General features: G+C 42.4%; 2 protein-coding genes across 9 annotated transcripts in view; both read right to left on the bottom strand.

Annotated features, from left to right (window-relative positions):
* Positions 1-1,957: 1,957 nt before the first annotated feature.
* Positions 1,958-17,319, bottom strand: LOC121613844 (NLR family CARD domain-containing protein 3-like). Of its 5 annotated transcripts, none has more exons than XM_041947527.1 (15): positions 17,167-17,319; positions 14,497-14,627; positions 14,262-14,399; positions 13,505-13,621; positions 13,204-13,308; positions 12,447-12,563; positions 11,835-11,913; positions 11,458-11,680; positions 9,519-11,298; positions 9,261-9,434; positions 8,783-8,956; positions 8,267-8,440; positions 5,797-5,970; positions 5,550-5,596; positions 1,958-2,903 (listed from the first exon to the last, which is right to left on the bottom strand). In XM_041947527.1, exons 2-15 carry the CDS (start codon positions 14,583-14,585, stop codon positions 2,359-2,361), a joined length of 3,936 nt encoding a protein of 1,311 aa, XP_041803461.1. In that variant the 5' UTR covers positions 14,586-14,627; positions 17,167-17,319; the 3' UTR covers positions 1,958-2,358. The 5 variants fall into 5 exon arrangements, with proteins under 5 accessions (XP_041803461.1, XP_041803470.1, XP_041803488.1 ...); XM_041947536.1 differs by lacking the exon at positions 17,167-17,319 and adding an exon at positions 16,883-16,981; XM_041947554.1 differs by lacking the exon at positions 17,167-17,319 and adding an exon at positions 14,961-15,214 and having other exon boundaries at positions 8,783-8,884; positions 9,276-9,434.
* A 2,255-nt stretch (positions 17,320-19,574) lies between these two features.
* matn4 (matrilin 4) overlaps positions 19,575-23,244 on the bottom strand; it is a 25,674-nt gene continuing 22,004 nt past the window's right edge. For 3 of the 4 annotated variants that reach the window (XM_041945582.1, XM_041945590.1, XM_041945599.1), the window contains 4 exons: positions 22,750-22,881; positions 22,349-22,532; positions 22,095-22,247; positions 21,422-21,537 (listed from right to left, as the gene is read on the bottom strand). In XM_041945582.1, coding sequence (XP_041801516.1) covers positions 21,422-21,537; positions 22,095-22,247; positions 22,349-22,532; positions 22,750-22,881 — 585 coding nt within the window. Of the gene's footprint in view, positions 20,876-21,421; positions 21,538-22,094; positions 22,248-22,348; positions 22,533-22,749; positions 22,882-23,244 lie in introns of those variants that run through there. The other variant, XM_041945607.1, reaches the window with a different exon arrangement.

Raw genomic sequence — 23,244 nt, 5'->3', positions numbered from 1 at the left:
CGGTACATTAATGAATGATGATGACATAATAACAATCATAATCATAATAGATTTTATTTAAAAAACACTTTACATTGTAGAAACAATCTCAAAGGGCTACAATTTGGAATTAAAACCATAAAAACAAGTAAAAACACAACAGCCAAAAGACTTTGACATTTCAAAGATTAAAATGTCTCCTAAAAAGAAAAAAACAAAACTTATTGATCCCCCACCGGGGAAATCAGGGTGTTACAGACAAAAAGCAATAGTTGCAGGAAGGGAATGAAAAATACAAAATAGAAAAATCAGCTTTGTGTAATAGTGAAGCAATATTCAATACAGAAAATAATGCTTCGTGTTAATCAGGCTGGAACTGCACTGTTAATGTGCCCTCCGGTGGTCACTGTCAATAACTACAACACTGGAAATAATATGATATTCATACTGCCATTATTACACATTATTTTCACATTAATGTTCATCAGTCTTTTGATACTGTATGTGAATATAATATTAATTTCACCGTAATAAATACTGATATCGATAGTGATTTTGTTCTTTGTGAACTAACTGACATGGGCTCCGAAATGTTAATGTTAACTGCTAGATGCCAATGCTAACTGCTAAGATACTATTATACTACCACCGCTTTAGCTATTGTTAGCTGCTACAATGCTAGCACAGGCCTAGATGCCACATGTAACTGCCAATTGCCACACTACCATCATCTACCCCTGCCTCTCACCAACTGCACCAATAAAAGCAGGGTGGGAATACAAACCCTGGTTCGGGTAGGGGGTAGAAAGTAAAGAGGGTGCTGAAGGTGGAGGCCTAATCCACAGACTAGATTTAACAGCTTCTTCTAACATTTCCTTCAAGAGGCAAACAAAACAGGAAAACAAACAAAAAAGAACAAACAAACAAGCCAACTAAATGAGCTGACGCAATTCTTTTAATAATGTCAATAAAGTACCATTGTGATTAAGCACTACACATATGCATTGTGGAGGACTAACTATACATGCACAGTAGATGGTAGTGTGATCACATGGTAGAAATACACTATACATCAACAGATCAAATCAGCCTTGGTATGTGTAATAAAGATAGGAATTGTTTTCCCTTTAATGGGAATATATGAATATTATTACCTTTGCTGCAGAGAGAAATACAAAGAATCTTATTCCAACATGTATTAAAAGAAATTGTAATAGTTTATCAAGTGACTGCAAGCAGATTTATGGTTATTTTCTGATCTGTTGAAATCTCGAGTGTGTATGTGAGTGTGCGATTAATCTGTCGTGAGAGAACGAGTTCACACCGTGAACTTCTCGAGGGAAGCAAACAGTCATTAGCTGTGTTTCCATTGCCCCTACAAATGCGCAAATCCTAAATATCGCAATAAAAAACGGTAATGGAAACACCTAAATTTCAAAAATCCTCTCAAATATTGCAAAAACATTTCACGCTCTCATGAGGTGGTTTTTCAGACGTGTCGATATTTAGGTGTATCGCATGGATCGTAATGGAAACACTTTTTTCGCATTTACACGTCACCGAGGTCAGCGGACTCCTCGTTTCGGGCCGGCCGCATGCAGGCAGATATAGCGTCTTGTTAATTTTATATTGTATGAATTATAATTGTTTAATTATTGTTTTCTGGATCTCAATAAGTAGCAGACAAAAACACTCCAGCTGTTCCAGCTGTCACGCTGGCTGATCTGTTAAAGACAATCTGACAGCTGTGATCTCGTCCTGTGTCACTTTGCTAAATCTAATCATTCTGTTTTCATTAATCGTGAGATGAACTTGTGATGAGTGTGTGCACCTCAGCTATGTGGGAGACACGCGTGCACACCATTAACTTTAATATTTACACATAATTGCTGATAGAAAATATGTTCAAAGGACACTTCAATAATTCAAAGTCCTGTATTCTGCTGCTGCTCCGCCGGCACGACCTGACGCTGTCAGAGCGAGCCGACGCTGTCAGAGCGAGCCTCGCGTAATAACAAAGTGATAAATAATAGGCCATTAAAATCAGTGATCACTCTAAGTTAACAGATCATTTCTTTATTTTACCTTCAGCATTTGTGCATTCGAGTATGCGTGCTCCTCCATCGTACAAAGACACTCGTTTCCATGTTGTGGAGAGCAGATCCTTGAGTCTGCAGTAGTGGCCTCTTTGATGGCATGACAGCAGAGCTGAGCTGTGTCTGCTCCACCATCTGATCTGTGAACATGATCAGTTTTATTTTAAGATTTTTAATGACATTTTGCTTTGGAGTGGGAGGTGGAAACATAGGGACAGATAGACGGGTCCCCCATCAGAATCTAACCAGGGAGAATGTTTCTCTAACAGGAGGAGCCTCCCTCCTACACAGAACACAGGGACACTGAGGAACCAATCTTAGACCACAACCCAAACCCCAAGCCAGGATAAAGAGGTTCAGTGAATGCGGAGTCGAAGGTGTGAAGGTGGATCAGTGTGTCAGAGGAGACTTTGTAGAAGGACAGAGTGCCAGCAGGATAGTCCACATAAACTCCCACTCTATTAGAGAGAGAGGGGGAGGTGGAGGAGATGGTCGTTCTTCTGTTATAGTGACAGACGGTGTAAGAACCATCAGAGCAGATCAGACTCCAGGACTGATCATTCTCTCCAAACCTGCAGTCAGCAGCATTTCCTCGCCTTCTGATTCCTCTGTAAGACACTGATATAACAGCTCCTCCTCTCCACCAGACCTCCCAGTAACAGCGACCAGTCAGACCATTTGTACACAGCAGCTGACTCAAGGAGTCAAATCTGTCTGGATTATCAGGGTATGATTGATCCTCCTCCACATACGTCACCTTGCTGTTGTTGTCGGACAGTTTGAGGTTTCTGTTTACTGTGTTTGTGTCGAGTGTGAGTTCACAGGAATCTGACGGGGAGAAAGAAACACAATACAGCTGCAGTTACTAATCCAATCTAAAATCTGTTCTTTTACTGACTTTTTCCTTGTTTCTAATTTTCTATTACAAGACAAAAGACAAACCAATGACAAGAGGAAGACAAAAACAGCAGCTACAGGCCAGCTAACAAAAACAGGATTATGTTAGTCGTTGTTTGTTGTGTTAGTCTGATAGTTTGATGTGTGTGTGTGTGTGTGTATGTTTATAGGAGGGGAGATCAATAAATACATAAAGCGGGGAAACAGAAAAGAGGGGGAGAAAAAATAATAAACAACTGAGAAGAATAAATTACAAATGAATATAATAAAGGTGAGTGTGTGGAGGAGTGACTGTATAAAAAATAATGCAATGGATGGGAGATAATAATCAAAACAGTAATAACATTTATTACTTATATTAATGGATAATTAGTAATTGTAAATTATTTTATGCATGTATGTATATCTGTAAGTATGAAGGTGTTATGCATGTACAGTCATGTGAAAAAATGAGGACATCCTCTCAAAATGTGTTTTTTGACACATTTAAACATATGAATATTTATTATCTATTTTAACAATACTGAGACTAAACAAGTAAAAACTTCTGCAAAATGTAATTAAATAAAAATACAATTTCTGTTGAGGAATAAATTAGGACACCCCCACATTTTTTGGTTGAAATCACACACAGGTGTTTCAATGACAACATTGTCACTCAGCATTTAGAAGGAGACTCTCAGTAATTCAGTTTGGTGTCCTCCTGACTTGACGTGGGAGTGAACACCATGGTGAGTTCAAAAGACCTGCCTGAGGCCTTCAGAGAGAAGAGTGTTGCAGCGTATGAGTCTGGTAAGGGACTGAAAAAGATCTCAAACGATCTTGAAATCAGCCATTCCACTGTCCGGAAAATAGTGTACAAGTGGAGGACATTCAAAACAACTGCCAACATGGCCAGGTCCGGCCATTCAAGCAAGTTCACCCCGAGAGCAGACGGCAAGATGCTTAAAGAGGTCTCCAAAAACCTTAAAATCTCATCACAGGACCTACAGCAGGCACTGGCAGCTGTTGATGTGAAAGTGCATGCCTCTACAATCAGAAAGAGACTGCACAAGTTTAACTCTGACGGGAGGTGTGCAAGAAGGAAGCCTTTGCTCTCTCAGAGAAACATTAAGGCCAAACTGAAGTTTGACAGAGAGAACATAGACAAAGAACAGGACTTCTGGAATAATGTTCTTTGGACAGATGAGTGTAAAGTTGAATTATTTGGACACCAGAACAGAGAAAATGTTTGACGCACACCAAATACTGCGCTCCAGGAAAAGACCCTCATACCAACTGTGAAGCATGGAGGTGGAAGGGTCATGGTTTGGGGATGCTTTGCTGCAACAGGACCTGGCCAGCTCACCATCAGAAAATCTACCATGAACTTTACAGTGCATCAGAGGGGGCTCGAAGAACATGTGAGACCATCAGTAAGAGAACTGAAACTGAAGCGGAACTGGACCCTGCAACATGACAATGACCCTAAACATACCAGTAAATCCACCAAGGACTGGCTGAACACGAAGAATTGGAGAGTCCTGTGTGTGTGTGTGTGTGTGTGTGTGTTTGTGCGTGTGTGTATGTATGTGTGTGTGTGTGTGTGTGTCAGGGATGTAATGATATATCATTGTTTGAACAGCAGAGGGCGCAATCACAGTAGTCAAGAAGACAGACTCCCAACATGCTTTGCAAGCAAGCCAAGCGCTACTAAAAATAAACCCAACGAGAAAATGATGGATGAACGTGGCGATAATAAAAAAGATTGACGACTCTCCTTTGACTTTTAGAGCTGATGCATGGCAACATGTTGTTTTTCCCGTTTGAGGAACTCATAATAGCAAAAAGGAAACTGACAAATAACTTGAAAATACTAGGAAACACATCACATGTGAGAATCCAGACAGGTATAAGTATAAAATTCCACCAAGACCACACTTCAGCTGCACAGTGATACCACTGGACCAAAAGCTAAAGTGGGAGCTCGACATGCAGAACAGCAACAATCGTCTGTTGTTGCTGTTGTTACAGACAATGCACAGTATGGATGTAGTGACGAGAGAGGCCGGACCGTCCTCACACAGAAAGCGGGTTCGACCGTAGGCTGCGGCAGCCGTCTGCCTGGTCAAGTGAAGCGTGAAACACCAAACAGACTGTTAAACCTGCCAGTTCACAAACTGATCATGGATGTGGTCACCCGATAGAACAGCTCTATTATTCATACTGTGGTACCATGAGTTTTTGGTATTGTTACATCCCTAGTATGTATATATGTGTATGTATGCATGTATGTTTTTATGTTGTTACCAAGTAGTCAGAGTGAGGGGAATACTGGCACGTGGCAGCCCAGGAAAACAGATAGTGTTGAAGGTGGTGAGAATATACTGTATCCATCTGGGCTATTTTGTGTGCAATGTGAACTGATATATGAGTTGTACATTGGCATTTTTTTTGCCATGAAGTAGATGTTCCTGCAAATTTGCTTCCAAAAGTTTAATGATGACATCAGATATGTGAACAAGTGATGTCACAGTTTGAAGGTAGTTGAATGTGTGTTGCTTTGTTTTCATCAATCAAAATTAAGAACACACTTACACTTCCTCAGACCTGGTCTCAACCATCGGACTTCAGCAGGCTCCACCCTGAAAGGAGGAGGGGGGTCAGAGCAGCACATCCTCTTTCAGCATTGAAATAATCCAAATCCTGATGAATCTCTTATTCAATCTAATCTGCTTTAACTTTCAACATCTGCAAACAATTTAAGTTTTAAAAAACAAAACTCAAACATTCCGTTGAGATCTGTCCATCAGACTGATTGTCTATGGCTACAGCCCCTTAATACCTGAGAGTGTCCAGTCTCCACTGTGAATCCTTCAGTCCAGCAGACAGCAGCTTCACTCCTGAGTCTCCTGGATGATTGTAACTCAGGTCCAGCTCCTTCAGATGGGAGGGGTTGGAGCTCAGAGCTGAGGCCAGAGAAACACAAGCTTCCTCTGTGATCAGACACCCTGACAACCTGCAAACACAAAAAGCAGAGACGTCGGATCATCTGTGGGTTTGGCTGTGTCAGTCAAACACAAGATGAAACCATACAATGCGTGAATCAGGGAGTTCACTATGATTGTGAGCCTGTACTTAGGCACAGTGGTGCTTTGAGCTAAATGCTAACATCAGCAAGCTAACAGTCTCGCAAAGCGGGCCCAATCCCAATGTCCATGCACAGGAACTCAGACTTGAAGCGCGTTCCTCCTAATCAGCGAGGGCTTATTATTATTATTATTTTGAGCCCTTTGTACACACTGTAGTCTGCATTTCTGTAGGTTTTGTCTGAGTGAATTGCCAACAGTTTATAGCATTATTATGTTTAACAAATAAAATAAGTAATAAACACATAAAAAGACCCAAACCCACAATTGCACATAACATATTTTCGTGTCATCAAGGTAACATGATATGTTGCAAAGTGCTGTCCCATTCTTATTTATTCAATTTCAGGCCCTTGGAGCCACTTGCACATTCAGGTCGGGTCAAGAGCTTGTGTGGATCATTTGATGCAGCTCTAGTTTTTCTCGTTGTGCACAGACACATGATCATCTTTCACTGAGCAATGATTGAGGAGCTGTAATCACATTAAGTCTTCTGTGTGTGTAATTGAGAGAGAGAGGAGTGCGCGCATACGCACGCGTATGTGTTCTGGTGTGTGTGTGCATCTGTAACTGTGATCACATTAACTTACCTGTGTGTGTGTGTGTGTGTGTGTGTGTGTGTGTTTGTGTGTGTGTGTGGACATGTGTATGACAGACAGGGCTCAACAGTATAAACAGCAGATATCAGAGTTAGTCAGTCCCTGATTAATGAATTGTCCCAGCTGTGGCTCTGGCTTCAGCTCAGAGGTTGCCATGACAACTTGAGGTGGTTAGAAACAGGCAGTGTGGGGTGAGATTTGGGTTCGGCGCACCTCCTGAACCACAGCCTTTTCTAAGAGAACCGTACCTCCTATCATTGGACTCCTGAGACCTTCCTGAGTAGACTGTGTGAGAAATGTTTTCCTTGGACAACAACTTTTCTTTTTTATCACAATGTAAAGACAGGTGGCATTTCTTCTTTTCTCCAAAAAAAGCTCTGAATTTTGCATTAGAGTAAATGGGGAGCAGGAGGGAGCTGGCTGCACAAAAACTCTTACTATTAAATTCAGTAAGTCTCTCTGCTTTTTGGTGACATCAGATGAAAGAAGACAAGTTTGTCTACAAAAGTGTATTAAATCATTTGTGTAGAGCAGGGGTCACCAACCCGGTGCCCGCGGGCACCAGGTCGCCCGCAGCATCCACATCAGTCGCCCGTAAGCCAGTTCTAAAAATAGCACTAATCACGAATTAGCTCTGTCTAAATTTTTATTTAATTGTGTTGCTATTCTTTTTGAATTACATTTACAGTGATGTAAATTTAAAAACGAATACATAAAAACGTAAAAAAAATTTATATCATAAAAAAAGTTTAATATACGAACTCTGACGTAGTCTGGGTCGGAGGTCAGTCTAGTGCGCATGACAAACCAGCTTTGCTGAGATGAGCTCGTGAGCGCTGCAAAGATGAGGAGACGAACGCGTTTTCTACCCACATAAACATTTCAGAAAAAAGGAAGAAAACTTCTCATTTTCACAGTGAATGGGAGGAAGAGGTTTTTTTTACTAACGTGAAAGAAAACTGTGTGTGTCTCATTTGCGGTGTGACTGTGGCGACGGCTGAGCGGCACAACGTGGAGAGACACTTCAGTACATGTCACAAAAGCTACCACGCTAACTACCCAGTAGATTTTTGTTAAATCTTACATAATTGATAATTTGTACAAACATGGTTCAGAGTTTATGATTTGATAAAAACTGTTAGTGGCTAGTAAAAACTGAAAAAGATTTCCTGCAAAATGTTGTGGAAGTGATCATTTGAAAATGAAACAATTGGATATTGCATATTGAAATGTATCTGTTTCCTACCTTGCTTAATCATTCTGAATAACTATTGTGATTCACTGCGATCAGTGTCTTCACATAGAATATCATTCATAATAATATAAAATTAAAGGTACACTGTAACTTTGTTATTTCAGAAGTGTATTATCAAAGTGGTAGCCCTTTGCATTACTCAGTGCCCTTGAAGTAGCTCTTAGTTTCAAAAAGGTTGGTGACCCCTGGTGTAGAGTGTAATTTGTGGCCGTAGGGACAAGAGAAAGAGAAGATTTTCAGAGAAGCTGTTTATCCAAAAATATTATTCAGATTTTAAATGGTCATCAGCTGAATGAGTTAATGAATCCTGACCTGAGAGTTTCCAGTTCACACTGTGAACTCTTCAGTCCAGCAGACAGCAGCTTCACTCCTGAATCCTGCAGGTCGTTGTTGCTCAGGTCCAGCTCTCTCAGACTGGAGGACTGGGAGCTGAGAAGTGAGGACAGAACTTCACAGCTTCTCTCTGTGAGGTTACAGCCCTTCAGTCTGAAGAGGAAATAATACGAAAGAAGACAAATAACATTTGTGTTAAAATGTCGAGTTAGGACTTGTAGAGATTGAGTATATGTACAATCTCTTCCCTGCACATGTTAAAATCGGTTTTACTCTAAATGTGTTGGAAATGTGATAACTAATATGAATGAATCAGGAATAAAAACAAGTCTGATCATTGAAGAACATAATATTAAAACATAAATTAGGTTCTTGATCTCAGCTAGAGTTCATATTCCATGTAGGAATTGTGAATCTGAATGTGAACAAAATGATGAAACTTACAATTTATAGAAATATTAAAATTATTGAAGACAAACTGTTCTATGATCTAACCTGAGTGTTTTCAGTCTACACTGTGAACTCTTCAGTCCAGCAGACAGCAGCTTCACTCCTGAATCCTGCAGGTCGTTGTTGCTCAGGTCCAGCTCTCTCAGACTGGAGGACTGGGAGCTGAGAAGTGAGGACAGAACTTCACAGCTTCTCTTTGTGAGGTTACAGCCCCTCAGTCTATAGAGGAAATAATACACAAGAAGACAAATAACATATATGTGTGTGTGTTTGTGTGTGTGTGTGTGTGTGTTAAAATTGTTAAAATCCTTGCTATTCTACTGTAAACAAGTTGAAGACATGGCAATTGATCATTCATGATCTGGGATAAACAGACACCCTGTAATCAAAATCAAATAATATCAAAACATAAATGAGATTCTCAACCACAATTCATGCGTCGAGCTGTACAGTGTGAAATGTGAAGAGAAGACCAAAGATTCACAAGTCCTTAAAATTTTGAAACAAACTGACTTAATCTAACCTGAGAGTTTCCAGAGTAAAATGGGCTGAAGCAGGCCATGGGCACAGCAGCATCACTCCTGAATCCTTCACGTTGTTGTTGCTCAGGTCCAACTCTCTCAGAGTACAGGACTGGGAGCTGAGAACTGAGGAAAGAGCTTCACAGCTTCTCTTTGAGAGACTACAGCCACTTAGTCTGCAGAGACATCAGTAAAGAAATAAGTTATTTAGTTTTCACTCCTGCTGTAAGATTGCAGAGGATTAACTAAATCCTACTTACAGAGCTCTCTTGGAGGCTTTGACCACTGGCAGCAGCCTCAGAAGAGCCTCCTTTGAAGCTGAGTATTTCTTCAGGTCAAATATGTCCAGATCTTCCTCTGATGATAGTAAAATAAAGACCAGGGCTGACCACTGAGCAGGAGAGAGATAATACCTGGAGAGACTTCCTGAACTCAGGTACTGTTGGATCTCCTCCACGAGAGAACGATCATTCAGTTCATTCAGACAGTGGAACAGACTGATCCGTTGCTCTGCAGAGGGAGTCTCTTCGATCTTCTTCTTGATGTACTCAATTACCTGATTGGTTTCTGAGTCACTTCCTGTTGGCGTTAGTAGGCCTTGTAGGAGAATCACATTGGTTTGCAGTGAAAGGCCCAGGAGGAATCGGAGGAACAAGTCGAAGTGTCCATTTGGACTTTGTAAGGCCTCGTCCACAGCACTCTGGTAGAATTGTGTGTCTTTAGCTTTGTGGTAGGCTGGATGTTTTTTTGACAGCAGATCGGTACCAGAGTTGACAAATTTAAGATGGACATGAAGAGCAGCCAGAAACTCTTGAAAACTCACGTGGACAAAGCAGAACACTGTGTCCTGGTACAGTCCTCTCTCCTCTTTAAAGATCTGTGTCAACCCTCCTGAGTACACTGAAACATCTCTGGCATCAATGCCACACGCTCTCAGGTCTGATTCATAGAAGATCAGGTTTCCTTTCTGCAGCTGCTCAAAAGCCAGTTTTCCCAGAGACACAATCATCTTCTTATTCTCTCGGTTCCAGTGTGGATCTGCCTCAGCACCTCCATCATACTTGACATTCTTCAGTTTCAACTGGACCACCAGGAAGTGGATATACATCTCAGTCAGGGTCTTGGGTAGCTCCCCTCTATCTCTGGTTTTCAACACATTCTCCAGAACTGCCGCAGTGATCCTGCAGAAGACCGGGATGTGGCACATGATGTGGAGGCTTCGTGATCTCTTGATGTGGGAGATGATTCTGTTGGCCTGTGCTTCATCTCTGAATCTCTTCCTGAAGTACTCCTCCTTCTGTGGGTCAGTGAACCCTCTGACCTCTGTCACCATGTCAACACACTCAGGAGGGATCTGATTGGCTGCTGCAGGTCGTGTGGTTATCCAGAGGCGGGCAGAGGGAAGCAGTTTCCCCCTGATGAGGTTTGTCAGCAGCACATCCATGGAGGCGGACTCTGTAACATCAGTCAGGATCTCATTGTTATAGAAGTCCAGAGGAAGTCGAAACTCATCCAGACCTTGAAGGATGAACAAAACCTGGAACTCTTCAAACCTGCAGATTCCTGCTTCTTTGGTTTCAGTAAAGAAGTGATGAATAAGTTCCACCAAGCTGTACTTTTTCTCTTTCAGCACATTCAGCTCTCTGAAAGTAAATGGAAACATGAACTGTATGTCCTGGTTGGTTTTGCCTTCAGCCCAGTCCAGAGTGAACTTATGTGTTAAGACTGTTTTCCCGATGCCAGCCACTCCCTTTGTAATCACTGTTCTGATTGGTCGATTTCTCCCACGTGGGGGTTTTAAGATGTCTTCTAGGCTGATTGTTCTTTCTGGTCTGTCTGGTTTCCTGGATGCTATTTCAAGCTGTCTGACCTCATGTTCATCAGTGACCCCTCCAGTCCCCCCCTCTGTGATGTAGAGCTCTGTGTACATCTCATTAAGAGGGGTTGGGCTTCCTGCTTTACTGATCCCCTCAAAGAAACACTTGAACTTCTTCTGCAGGTTAGATTTAAGTGCAAGCTGACAAACACCAGATTGGCTTTCTGAAGGAACATACAAAACAGAAGATTGATGAAGTTAATGACAATTTAATTCTCCTAAAGAATGCACATACTGTATAAACATATTGTCCATCATCTCATGAGACATTATTAAATGTCCTGTTTATCCTGCATGTTAAACATTAAGAGAAATCCTCTTACTGCTCTGGAGAAGGTCAGCCAGCTCCTCCTGCTTCATTCTCCTCAGGAAGTGCTGTGTGATCTTCAGAAATGCTTGTCTGCTGCTGCTCCTCCTCTGCTCTTCATCCTCATCCTCCAACACCTCCTCATCCTCCCTCTGACTCTGTAAGTTGTCTGGACTCAGAACCTTCTCTAACCTCTTCAGCTCGTCCGTCACAAAAGTCACAATGTTCTCCTTGAGCAGCTGGAACATATCATACGAATGACACAGTCAAACTAAAATCATGTAACCAAACATGAGATCTGTTGGACAGACTGACAGTCCACTGGTCTGAAAGGAGCAGCATGGAGATTATTGTCAACAGAATCGACGTAAAAGTAGTTTTACATGTACAGACCAGAAATATAGAGTGCAGCTGGGTCTGATGCTGCAGGGCAGATGGACCACTGGGAACCTCTGAGCTCTGCTGGTCGACTCTGCGGAGGAATCATGAGGAATTAGCTCCCATTATTATAATAATGTCCACACATGGACAAACACATGGTAAAAGACCTTTGAGTTAAAGTGTTGATTACAACTTTGAATCAGATGGTTTACCCTGACATTAAAGTGTTATTCATACTGCTGATCCGACTAAGAACCAACAGTCCAGTCCGCATACTTGTGCAGCTTTTCAGTTGACTGTTATTTCGACAGCTGGTTTAATCCCTCCAGTTCTTATTGATCTCTATAATACTGTGGACAGAGTGACGTCCATCTTTCAAGGACAGAGGACGTTTCATATATCTGACACTCCTCATGGACTCACTGCTGGGTTCTGGTGTTTCCAACTTCCTCCTGATAGAAACACGTGAAATATATGACATAATCTGCTCTGCACCCAGAACACTGTGGTTATACTGGACAGCTTTGAGGTGTGAGAATTTTAATGTATCTGATGCAGGTTATAAGAAACTTCTTGGAAATTAAAATACGGATCAGTAATATTTTGATGTTATTAACAGCTTACTTCTTTGCAGCAGTGGGTTGTTGTCCCTTAAAATCAATGTGTCGTTCATTGGAGCCGTCACTCTTGATGGACACACAGCTGGGTTCAGGTTCAGCAGAGGATGGTCTCTTATCGATCCTGTTAGACAGAGAGGAAGACCCCCAGAGATGGAAATTCACTTGTTAGTCTTCAGAAACAGAAGATGCTGTAGAAGCTGGCAGAACAAGAAAATGGCTACTGCTACTGCTGGGGGGAAGTTCACCACTTTGTGAAACATATGATTATATAATCATAGTAAACCACTCCTTCTACGACTGGCAGTGGTAATGATCGCTACGGTAGATAAAGATTACAATTCTGCACCACCGGAGCACCCATGGCCATCTGAAGTCCATGTTTAAGTCTGTGCTGTACATACTAATAGTTAGCTGTTAGTCCTTTCAGAAGTAAATGTTTAAATCTTGTGAAATAAACAGCACTATAGGGATGGGTACCAAAACCCGGTATTAATTGGATCCCAGGGCTACATTATTGAAGACCGCAGTATTGACGAGCTCCAACGTTACCGGCTGTTTTATCTGTACTCGCTGCAGTCTTTTTATTCTACAGGTTCTACAAGCGAGTCATTCAGTAGGCTGTTTCAGAGTCATTAGGTTCGGTAAATACATTGTGACCTCGCCCAGGACAGGGAAGCCCAGGCCTTCTCCTGCAGCCAATCCTGGGAGGGGAGCTTGTAAACATCTGGTGGCCTGTGTGATTATCAGTTTTAAATCCCCACCTTTGATCTACAGAGTGACGTCCATCTTTCAAGGACAGAAGACGTTTCATATATCTGACACTCCTCATGGACTCACTGCTGGGTTCTGGTGTTTCCAACTTCCTCCTGATAGAAACACGTGAAATAAATGACATAATCTGCTCTGCACCCAGAACACTGTGGTTATACTGGACAGCTTTGAGGTGTGAGAATATTAATGTATCTGAAAAGGAACATTACTGAAATAAACATGCAGGTTTTAGGAAACTTCTCCAAAATTAAAATATGGATCAGTAATATTTTGATGTTATTAACAGCTTACTTCTTTGCAGCAGTGGGTTGTTGTCCTTTAAAATCAATGTGTCGTTCATTGGAGCCGTCACTCTTGATGGACACACAGCTGGGTTCAGGTTCAGCAGAGGATGGTCTCTTATCGATCCTGAAACACAGAGAGGAAGACCCCCAGAGATGGAAATTCACTTGTTAGTCTTCAGAAACTGAAGCTGATGTAGAAGCTAGCAGAACAAGAAAATGGCTACTGCTACTGCTGGGGGGAAGTTCACCACTTTGTGAAACATATGATTGTATAAACCAGAGGTTCTCAGAGTTATTACTCAAAGGTCCGCATCTGATTTTTATTCAAGATCAGAGGTCAGGAACAACTGGCGACAACAAAATAAAATTGAATCAATTAACATCACATCTGTTGGGACTGGGCCACGACAAAACCGAAGCAGACAAGGCTCAGAAACTTCGTCCATATTTATTTCTGACTACATTTACATGTTTCCAAGTTGTTGAAATTATGAACTAGAGAACAGGAGACACAATCTGCAATTTAGGAGCTTTGAATTCTTTCAAATTGTTCAATATTTTCCCTTTTTTTACGCAATTAGTGTTTTCATGAGCCTGCATCAGTCTGAAGAGACTCCTAAAACACATAAAAAAACCAAAATGGCAAGATGCTTAACTGGAAAATGCTCTCAGACCTCCAACAAGGAGGCAGTCAGTGCTAACTACAAAACAAACATGTTTGAACTACCAATGAATGAGTTCTCATCATGTTATCAACAGCTTACCCCTTTGCAGCTGTGGGCTGTTGTCGCTTAAAATCAATGTGTCGTTCATTGGAGCCGTCACTCTTGATGGACACACAGCTGGGTCCAGGTTCAAATTCAGACCCATGTCCTGGGGGGAGGTGTAGCTGCTGCTCTGGGCTTTAACACAACACACAGAGCTTTGAGTGTGAATAATGATGGTGGAGTGAGCTCTAGATAGAAAAGAGTCAAGGACAGTCAGAGATCCTCATCTCACCTCTGAGCTTTGGTCTGGCTGTCATGTTCCCCACACACAGTGGTCTTAGAAGGAGGGGCTCCCACATGTCTGTCCTCAGATGGATTCATGCTGTTGAACTCCCATCAGCTCACACACACACAAACTTTGGTCTGGAAAGGAAATGCAAATTATTCAACTGCACAGCAGCTGAAATGTTTTACATTTACATCATTTCCCCTGTAAAATTATCAGCTGCTCTTTTCACAGATACAGCGTTCAATTGGTACTCATCTAATTGATGAGTTGAAATTAATTGCTGAACTAATGTAACAAAAGTTTTAGTCAAATCACAGCAGGTCAGCTGAACATGCAAAAATATGACATTCATCTCCAAACAAACATACAATTCAACAAATCTGAATAACAAGAAACTTCAATGAAGTAAAAGTACCAATACATCAATGTACAAATACTCCATTACAGGTAAAAGTCAAGCAAATTACCAGCTTCATGTAAAGTCTCAGCACTAAAAGTCCTCATTCTATAGTTAAAGGTTGTAATTATAGTAAAGCTACCTGAAAACGACTAAAGCACAGTACTTGAGTAAATGTACTTGCTTAACATCACACAGTAGAATATGATGCTGAATTTAGATCCAATAATGTCCTTAAAGAAACCAAGTTTCTAAAAACGTTGCAACATTGCGGTTACATTCCCTTCAGATGGCGAAAAGAAGCTGCGTCACAAGCAGAGAAAGCGAAAGTAAACTTTTCAAGAGGAAACGGAGGGAGGGGTGTCAGCAACAACAGCCAACAGCCAGACCAGAGCCAAGAACGAACCAAGCTTACACCTGCGGGCCAGACAAACACCTGAACTTCTTCCTGCAAGTGCAAAGCGTCGCACATTGTGGACATTCAGTTTTGAAGTGATGCACCAGCAGCTGCACTGTGAGGACTGCACTATTTAATGCCGAGGACAGTGTCGCAACTCTTTTACTCACCGGCTTTGGTTCCACCAGAAAATACAAATGAAAGTTTAACATATATATTTACATTTTACACTAAAGAACTATAAAAAATGTTGCCATAAAAATATACTGCCAAAAGAGAAAATGTTGTTGTGTTTGGACCCTCAGGGCCACCATAGTAAATTCTCCTATATTACCCTTGTTTTTAAACTCTGATAGTTTCAGAGGAACATGAAGAGAAATATTCATCAGATATCTTTGTACATATTCATGTCAAACTAAAATAAAGTGCAGGTCATCTCTCCTTTAAACGAGGAGCGTTTGTCTTCATTGATGACGATGTGGCGCCCTCTGGTGGTCACAAGTCAACATCTCAGGACTAATGGTGGAGCTCAAGCAGGTGCAGATGTGACCCAAGAGTCTCTTTCAGTTTTCAAAGCCACCGTGTCAGGATTGAAAGGCTTCAGGATCTCAGAGAAGTAATTAATCACTGCCAACACCCGCCAGAGCTCAACTTTTTCTCCCTCCCTCCCATCTCTGGCACAGACAGCAGCTCTGCGTTAACTCACCTGTCATCGGTCAAAAGTCAGCGAAGTTAGTCCAAATGATCAGTAAATCACGGGGGCGTGACATGACACCTGTCAATCACTGACAAGAACGAAATGAATGAAAGCGGACTGAAGCTGCCGGGGCTGTAAAAAAAAAATAAGCCCATTTACAGATATTCTGTGTTTTTCTTTTGACTGATTGGTGCTGTTGCTACCTTTGGTTTCACCTGAACTCAAAACAATCTGTTGCAAGTTATATTAAAAATAATTTTCTCATCGTTTTGTGTTAGCTTGAGAGGGCTTAGCCCTGTTAGCCCATTTCTACCAGCTGTCCCTGATGTTTTTAATGTTCAGCACCTGTTGATCCAACAGCAAGTGGGAGCAACTTCATTTGCATATTCATGTAAATCATAAGAACTGCCACTCGTTCCTGATGGAGGAGAGTTAACTGACAGCTCATTTGATGCCCTTCACTGTCTCTGTGAGGAACCTGTGGAGGGATCTGAGACCTCCTCTGACTCCCACCCTGCCTCCCCATCAGTCCTGCAGTGCAAATATAACGACAGAGCTGTCACCGACACAGACAGCTGTTCTCCAGCTGCTGTCCTCCAGCTGCTGTTCTCCAGCTGCTGTCCGGCCGAGCGAAGCCGCATTAGAGGCTCAGACAGTGTTCAGCTGCTGAACTTGCACTAACTCCAGTTGACCACCATTAACACCGTTTACACGCCCGAACACACCATGGAGGCCCGTGGTGAGCCGGGACTTCTGTGCTGTCTCTTAGCAGAGCTGTTCACAACCGAGCGGCACATTTCTGCTGTTTTCACTGCAGCGAGATAACATCAGCCAGCGGCAACAAGACGAGCAAAGCGTTGCTGAAGTGTAAAACAGGCAAAAACTGCGGTTACATTACCTTCTGATGGTGAAAAGGAGCTGCGCCACAAGCAGAGAAAGCGAAAGTAAACTTTTCAAGAGGAAACGGAGGGAGGGGTGTCAGCAACAACAGCCAACAGCCAGACCAGAGCCAAGAACGAACCAAGCTTACACCTGCGGGCCAGCCAAACACCTGAACTTCTTCCTGCAGGTGCAAAGCGTCGCACATTGTGGACATTCAGTTTTGAAGTGATGCACCAGCAGCTGCACTGTGAGGACTGCACTATTTAATGCCGAGGACAGTGTCGCAACTCTTTTACTCACCGGCTCTGGTTCTGCAGCGACTCCTTCTTTTCTGGTCTATCAAACAGGACGACAAACCCTCTGAGACCACATCCAGCATCAGCGAACTTCAGCCAAATCATGAGCTGTTCCGAAACCTAACCAAGCAGTTTCAGCGCCAACCAGCGGGCGGGTCCTGCAGACAGAGGAGACATTTCTATAGGAGCCGCAGAGTACAGTGATATTTTTATGATGTTGTGCAATCATTGACCGTTCTCACAAGATAAAAGCTTGTGTGTTACAGGCAGCAGGCAATAGTAGTAGGACTAACAACTGAATAGAAAACTAAAGAACTATAAAAAATGTTGCCATAAAAATATACTGCCAAAAGAGAAAATGTTGTTGTGTTTGGACCCTCAGGGCCACCATAGTGAATTCTCCTATATTACCCTTGTTTTTAAACTCTGATAGTTTCAGAGGAACATGAAGAGAAATATTCATCAGATATCTTTGTTCATATTCATGTCAAACTAAAATAAAGTGCAGCTCATCTCTCCTTTAAACGAGGAGCGTTTGTCTTCATTGATGACGATGTGGCGCCCTCTGGTGGTCACAAGTCAACATCTCAGGACTAATGGTGGAGCTCAAGCAGGTGCAGATGTGACCCAAGAGTCTCTTTAAGTTTTCAAAGCCAACGTGTCAGGATTGAAAGGCTTCAGGATCTCAGAGAATTAATCACTGAAGCTGGTGTAAAGTTCCTCATTATGATGCTCAGAGTCCAGTCACGTTTAAACCCGCAGCATGTTTGTACGTAAACCTGCACGAGCTTGTAGCTCTGGAAGATAAGCAGTTAAGGGACTTGATAATCTGGCTCCATCTGGATCTGAGATGGAAGGACTGAATCCATGTCAGCGCTGTGAACAACAAACAGGAAGAAGCTGACAACAGTGAAGCAGCGAGCATGTCAGGAGCATCGTTTCTGTTATTAATGTGAACACACAGTGAACAGCTCGTTTCTGACCCAACAGTCTGAGATGAGAGAACTAAATCCCGGCTCTCCTGTTTCCAGTGTTTCCAGTGTTTCCAGTGTTCCCGAGGAACAGCCGGGGATACAAACAGCTGACATGTTGTGCCAACCTGAGCTGAAGACACTTTTTAAGCAGACGTTTTCTACTTGTGGACAACAAAAGCACCAATCACATAGTGAAGTAATGCTTAGCTAATGACCCACGATGATTTCATGCATGAATCAATGCTGAATATATCATCAGAGCTCTACACTAACAAATGATGAAGTCAGTCTGACTTTATGTGATTTGTTGACACTTCATAGATCATCAGTTAAGGAATGTTAATTCACCGTCACATCATTCATTACAGCAGCTGCTCATACAAATATGAAGCAAGTTTGTTTTGTTGTCAAATTGGTCGTCAGATACATTGTCGTTGAAAGAAGTGAGGTGTCAGTGGACAAAGACCAAAACCAAAATCCTGTAGGTATCAAATGGCACATGAGAGGAGGATAATCAGACATGATGAAGCTGAACAGAAGTGTAAATAAGACAGACGTAGAGTTCATCATCACTTAATCAGTAATTCACGCATGAGGTCAGCAATACTTCCCTGCCAGTGTCCCCTCAGGTGAAGTCCTGAGTTCCAGAAAAGTGTCTCTTCATGTAGGACGTCACACAAAGTCCTTCACATGGCAACTCTTGATTCATCATGAAGTCACAATTGCTTCATTAACTGTTCACTAATTAGTATCCCTGTGAAAACTTCATATTTTTATTTTGATCAAACATGTTTATCTTAGTCGATCTGCTGTCTGTCTACCAGTGCCTACGCTCATTAACTGCTCATTAAACCTCCTTGGTTTAACAAATCTTAATTACTGAGAAATGGCCTCCCGTTCATTGGACATTGCAGCTGAGCTCATGAGGTCGTGCTTCTTGTTTCGGACCTCTGGAGCCATGCTTGGTGAAACGGATATTTACTTGATGAACATCTGCTTCCTCTTTTTCATGGCTTCTGGCTTCAGCTGGGTGCTGTTGCTATAACAACCTCTGCAGTTCCTGTTTGAATGAGGCTGTGTGACGGTTTTATGTTGCTGTGATCAGACAGCGTTATTGTGTGATGGTTCATCTGGTATAATTTTCTATGATCATCTTATTGCTAAGCTAGCTAGCCACTGTATTAGCTGCTTGGAGCTAATGTAATGCATCGCTCTCAGTACCTGTTATCTGGTCTGATAACTGCTGTGTATTTGACTCTTCATGGACTTTACCCACCTGTAGCTGTGCACATACACACAAAGTGAAGGCAGAGCCCAGTAACACGAGGCCTCTACAAATATGAATCCTGAAGTGAAAACTGAAACCTGAAATGTAAAACACAGCAGTCTGACGTGAAAAGTTCACTCTTTTATTGCCTTCTGTGCTGTAATACAGGGATTCATCAGAAGAAGTACAAAAGGTAAAGCTATTAGAAAACATACAAAAACATACAGGCATTCAAATATAAAGGGGCATACATTTGTGGTGGTCTTTTTTTATACAAACCTGCAAGAATGAGCATCTAGCATCGTTAACGTGGTCATTAATTTACATACAGTGCCCTGCGAGGCCTCATTCTCCCGGTCAGGCGAGGCTGACGATGATGAGGCTGACGGATACAAACGTGAACTGCAGGAGGGTTTTTTTTTAGCTCTCACCGTGAGACGAAATCCAGAAAGTGCAGAGCAAACCACAAATTTGATTCATGAAAGGCCAATCCATCACATTTTCTCTATCGACAACAGACCACAGCTTTAGTGACACTTTAAACTTCTTGACGTCCCTTTTTCAAAAGTCTAACCCAGCTTCCTCCTCAACAGTCTTCACGCTGTGAAGCCAGTTAGTTTCTACGAGCAATGATTTGACAAAACAGCCAATCTAGTCATGGGAGTGGTGATAACACTTCATTTATATAGCTCCTTTTTAAAATGTAGCTATTCTACTGTGGTACGTAGAAAAACAAAGACAATCTGCTATAAATACATCATATTTAACAAACCGTACAAAACCGATCAAGTATAAACAGCACTAAGAGAAACAGACGGCTGCTGCGTGACTATGAATGAACTGTGTGTGACGCAGCTCAAGTCTTCACTGAATAATATTGCTTGTATCTAATATCTACAGCACATCGAATACAGCTGGTTTACAACGAGAGCCAGCAGGCCTCCGGCCCCCTCGGTGCTGCGCACATGGAGGTCAATAACAGACGTTGTACGATCTCTCATATTTCTCTTTAACTCTGCTCGTTTGTTTGTTCGCACACCCTCATCGTGGAATCGTCGTATCCGTCTGTTGTATGAAAGCGTTTGTTTTTCGTCGCAGCTGCTTTGCTCTGGGGGGGAAAGTGGATGTTTTCTTCTTTTTTAAGACAAAAAGTGTACAAATTGGGTCAGCTGCGTCGATAGCGGGTGTATGATTCTGTATCAGGAGCTTTCAGTTAAATGTCATCCTCATTGACGTGAAGAGCAGCAGACCTAGTGAAGGCTACAAAGGCTTTGTGAAAAGACACTTTGGATTCGTCCATTGATTGGAAGGGTTTCTGATTTCCCCTTTTAATGATCTTGCCAGGATGTGCCCTCCTCCTCCTCAGTCTGTTACTCTTCCTCTGTGGTGTCTTTGCTCAGTGTGATGACCGCATCACTTCCTGGAGAGGAGCTGGTTCTCCAGCTGCTCCAGCCGAGCAGTCATCCCCGCCAGTGGACAGTTGGTTAAGGAATAATAATGACGTACAGGCGTTAACAGCAAGTCTGCTCATGAATCAGTGCACGAACATCCATGCGAGCTGTGACGAATATCAGAGATTTATTGGTTTACAAAGACATTTATTTTAGGTTCCTAGACGCAACATCTGGAGGACCAACAAAGCATTAATTAAAGGTCCAAGATTTAGATGGTATGTTTTCATTAGTGTAAAATCACCTGAAAATAAGAACCGCTGTGTTTTCATTACCTCAGAATGAGCCTTCATATCCACAGAGGGAGGAGCAGCATCCACAGAGACCGCCATGTTTCTACAGTAGCCCTGAGTGGGCAAACTCTTGGGGCAAATACACCAAATCTGGTGTATTTTAGTCTTAGTCGGTGGTCACTACATCTGTTTGTCTCTGTTTGAACTGTCACTAGTTTCTCACCACAGATCTGAGCCTGTCACTGAGGCTTTTCAGGAATATCTAACCACTTCTCACTGGAGAGGAAAGGTTGGTAGCTTGTTTTGGCTCCTCGTGTTTGAGTGAAGACATGTTTTAAAGGATATGTTTCTGTGTGAGCTGCTCCAGGTTGCTCATGGTGGCCTGCTGGAACTCCACCAGACTCTCACAGGCACATGGATCCTTCACCTCAATCTCGCCCTGACTCTCCTCTGCAAAGCCACAAAGAGGGAAAGGAGATAAGGTCATAAGCAGTAAACAAACACCTTCACTTAATCTATTGAATGACACTTCACGCTTCACTACATGCAGGTGTTAGTTAGTTATGGGAGAAACATGTGTGATAAATCACATGTTCACACATTAAAGCAATAAGTCCAAACTCTAAATTAATTGCCTCCTCTGTTGATAATGTTTGATAAGGTGTTCTTCATTCGGTATTATATTTTGTCATTGTTTCACGTTTTAGTGCTTTTTCTACAGCGGTCAGCAGATGGCGCCAAAGAACAAAACATGTGAGACTCATCTTTATGTTGAACAAAATCTTTGATCTGCACAGATGTTACGTTCGATGACTCATGGTACTTTTTTTCAGGCAAGTGTGTGTTTTTCATGCAAAATCTTTACCTGCACAATGACGAGTATCTTCAGCCAACATGTGACAACACTAAATATGTTTGTTATGTAGTTTCTGTACATTGTTAATATGCTGTCACAGACTAGTGAGACTTGGAGTAAAGTATTCTCCACTGCAGTCAAAGCGTTGCACCTGGGCACACGTTGAGTTTGAGGTTCTCAGCGATGGTGCTGATGGCGGTGAAGTCGGTGGTGTAGTAGAAATGTTTCTCCACAGGCTCAGATGCAATCTCGCGAAGTTCATCTTCCACAGCTTTTCCGACGCCCACCGCGTACATGGTGATACCTGCGTGCACGCACAGAAACAAACATAATCACTCCTCCATCATTTAGATGGAGAGCACAGGCTGCAGATGTGGTTCGACCCTCACGCTGGTTGAGTCTTACCAGCTTCTTTGGCCTTCTTGGCGAACTCTGTGATGTCGTCCTGCGAGCGTCCGTCGGTGAACACCAGTCCAATTCGGGGGATGTTGCGGCTGGCAGGCCGAGCGCCCTCTGCCTCTGAGAAGCTGTTCTCCACCATGTGCTTAAGGGCCAGACCTGTCATAGTACCTTTCTCCATGTATTCAATCTAGACAAGCACAGAAACCACAGTTCAAGTCCTTTGAAGTGATTGTCCTGCCTCCTCTCTTCACCTCTGTGTGAAGCTATTTGTTATAAAATGTATTTAGGCCCAACTTTAAATTCTATGAAAATACTTGATAATACTTAAAGTTCACAGGTCGTTGATGCATCAGGTGTTAAATCCTAAAAGTGAAGATAATGTGACAGAGAAGCAGCAGCTTTACCTTCATGACTGCAGCTTTGATCTCGTCAGCAGTGTGGTACATGTTGAGAGGGAACTCTGTCCTGACTCGGCTGGAGTACTGAACCAGACCAACTCTGGTGCCGTGAGCTGACACGTCCAGAGAGTCCACGACCTGGAGCACAGGAGGAGGATATTGTTGTTTATTTAATAAAAAATTATACATCACTTCCTGTGGCCCTAAAACAAACAAACACTGTCGTTTCTCACTGAATGTTTGTGATTTTTACCCCCAATTCTGCTGACTCTGTGCTGCTGTTGCTGGATCTGTTGACTGTTCTGTCGGATTAGCTCATTTTGAGACCTGTAAGTCGATACAGGTCCTTAATCTACGCTGGGAAACTGCGGCTAACTCTACCGATCAGCTGTTAGCTGTAAACAAATGCTGGCTGTTTTGCTGGTGTTACAGATCAACCTGTGATCAGGTTAACTGGAAGCACCGGCCTCATGTAGGACTTTGTTCTTCTTGCAGATGAAT

This window comes from Chelmon rostratus, chromosome 2, assembly GCF_017976325.1.
Source record: "Chelmon rostratus isolate fCheRos1 chromosome 2, fCheRos1.pri, whole genome shotgun sequence".
Lineage (NCBI taxonomy): Eukaryota > Metazoa > Chordata > Actinopteri > Chaetodontiformes > Chaetodontidae > Chelmon > Chelmon rostratus.
This window is presented reverse-complemented; position numbering and strand designations above follow the sequence as displayed.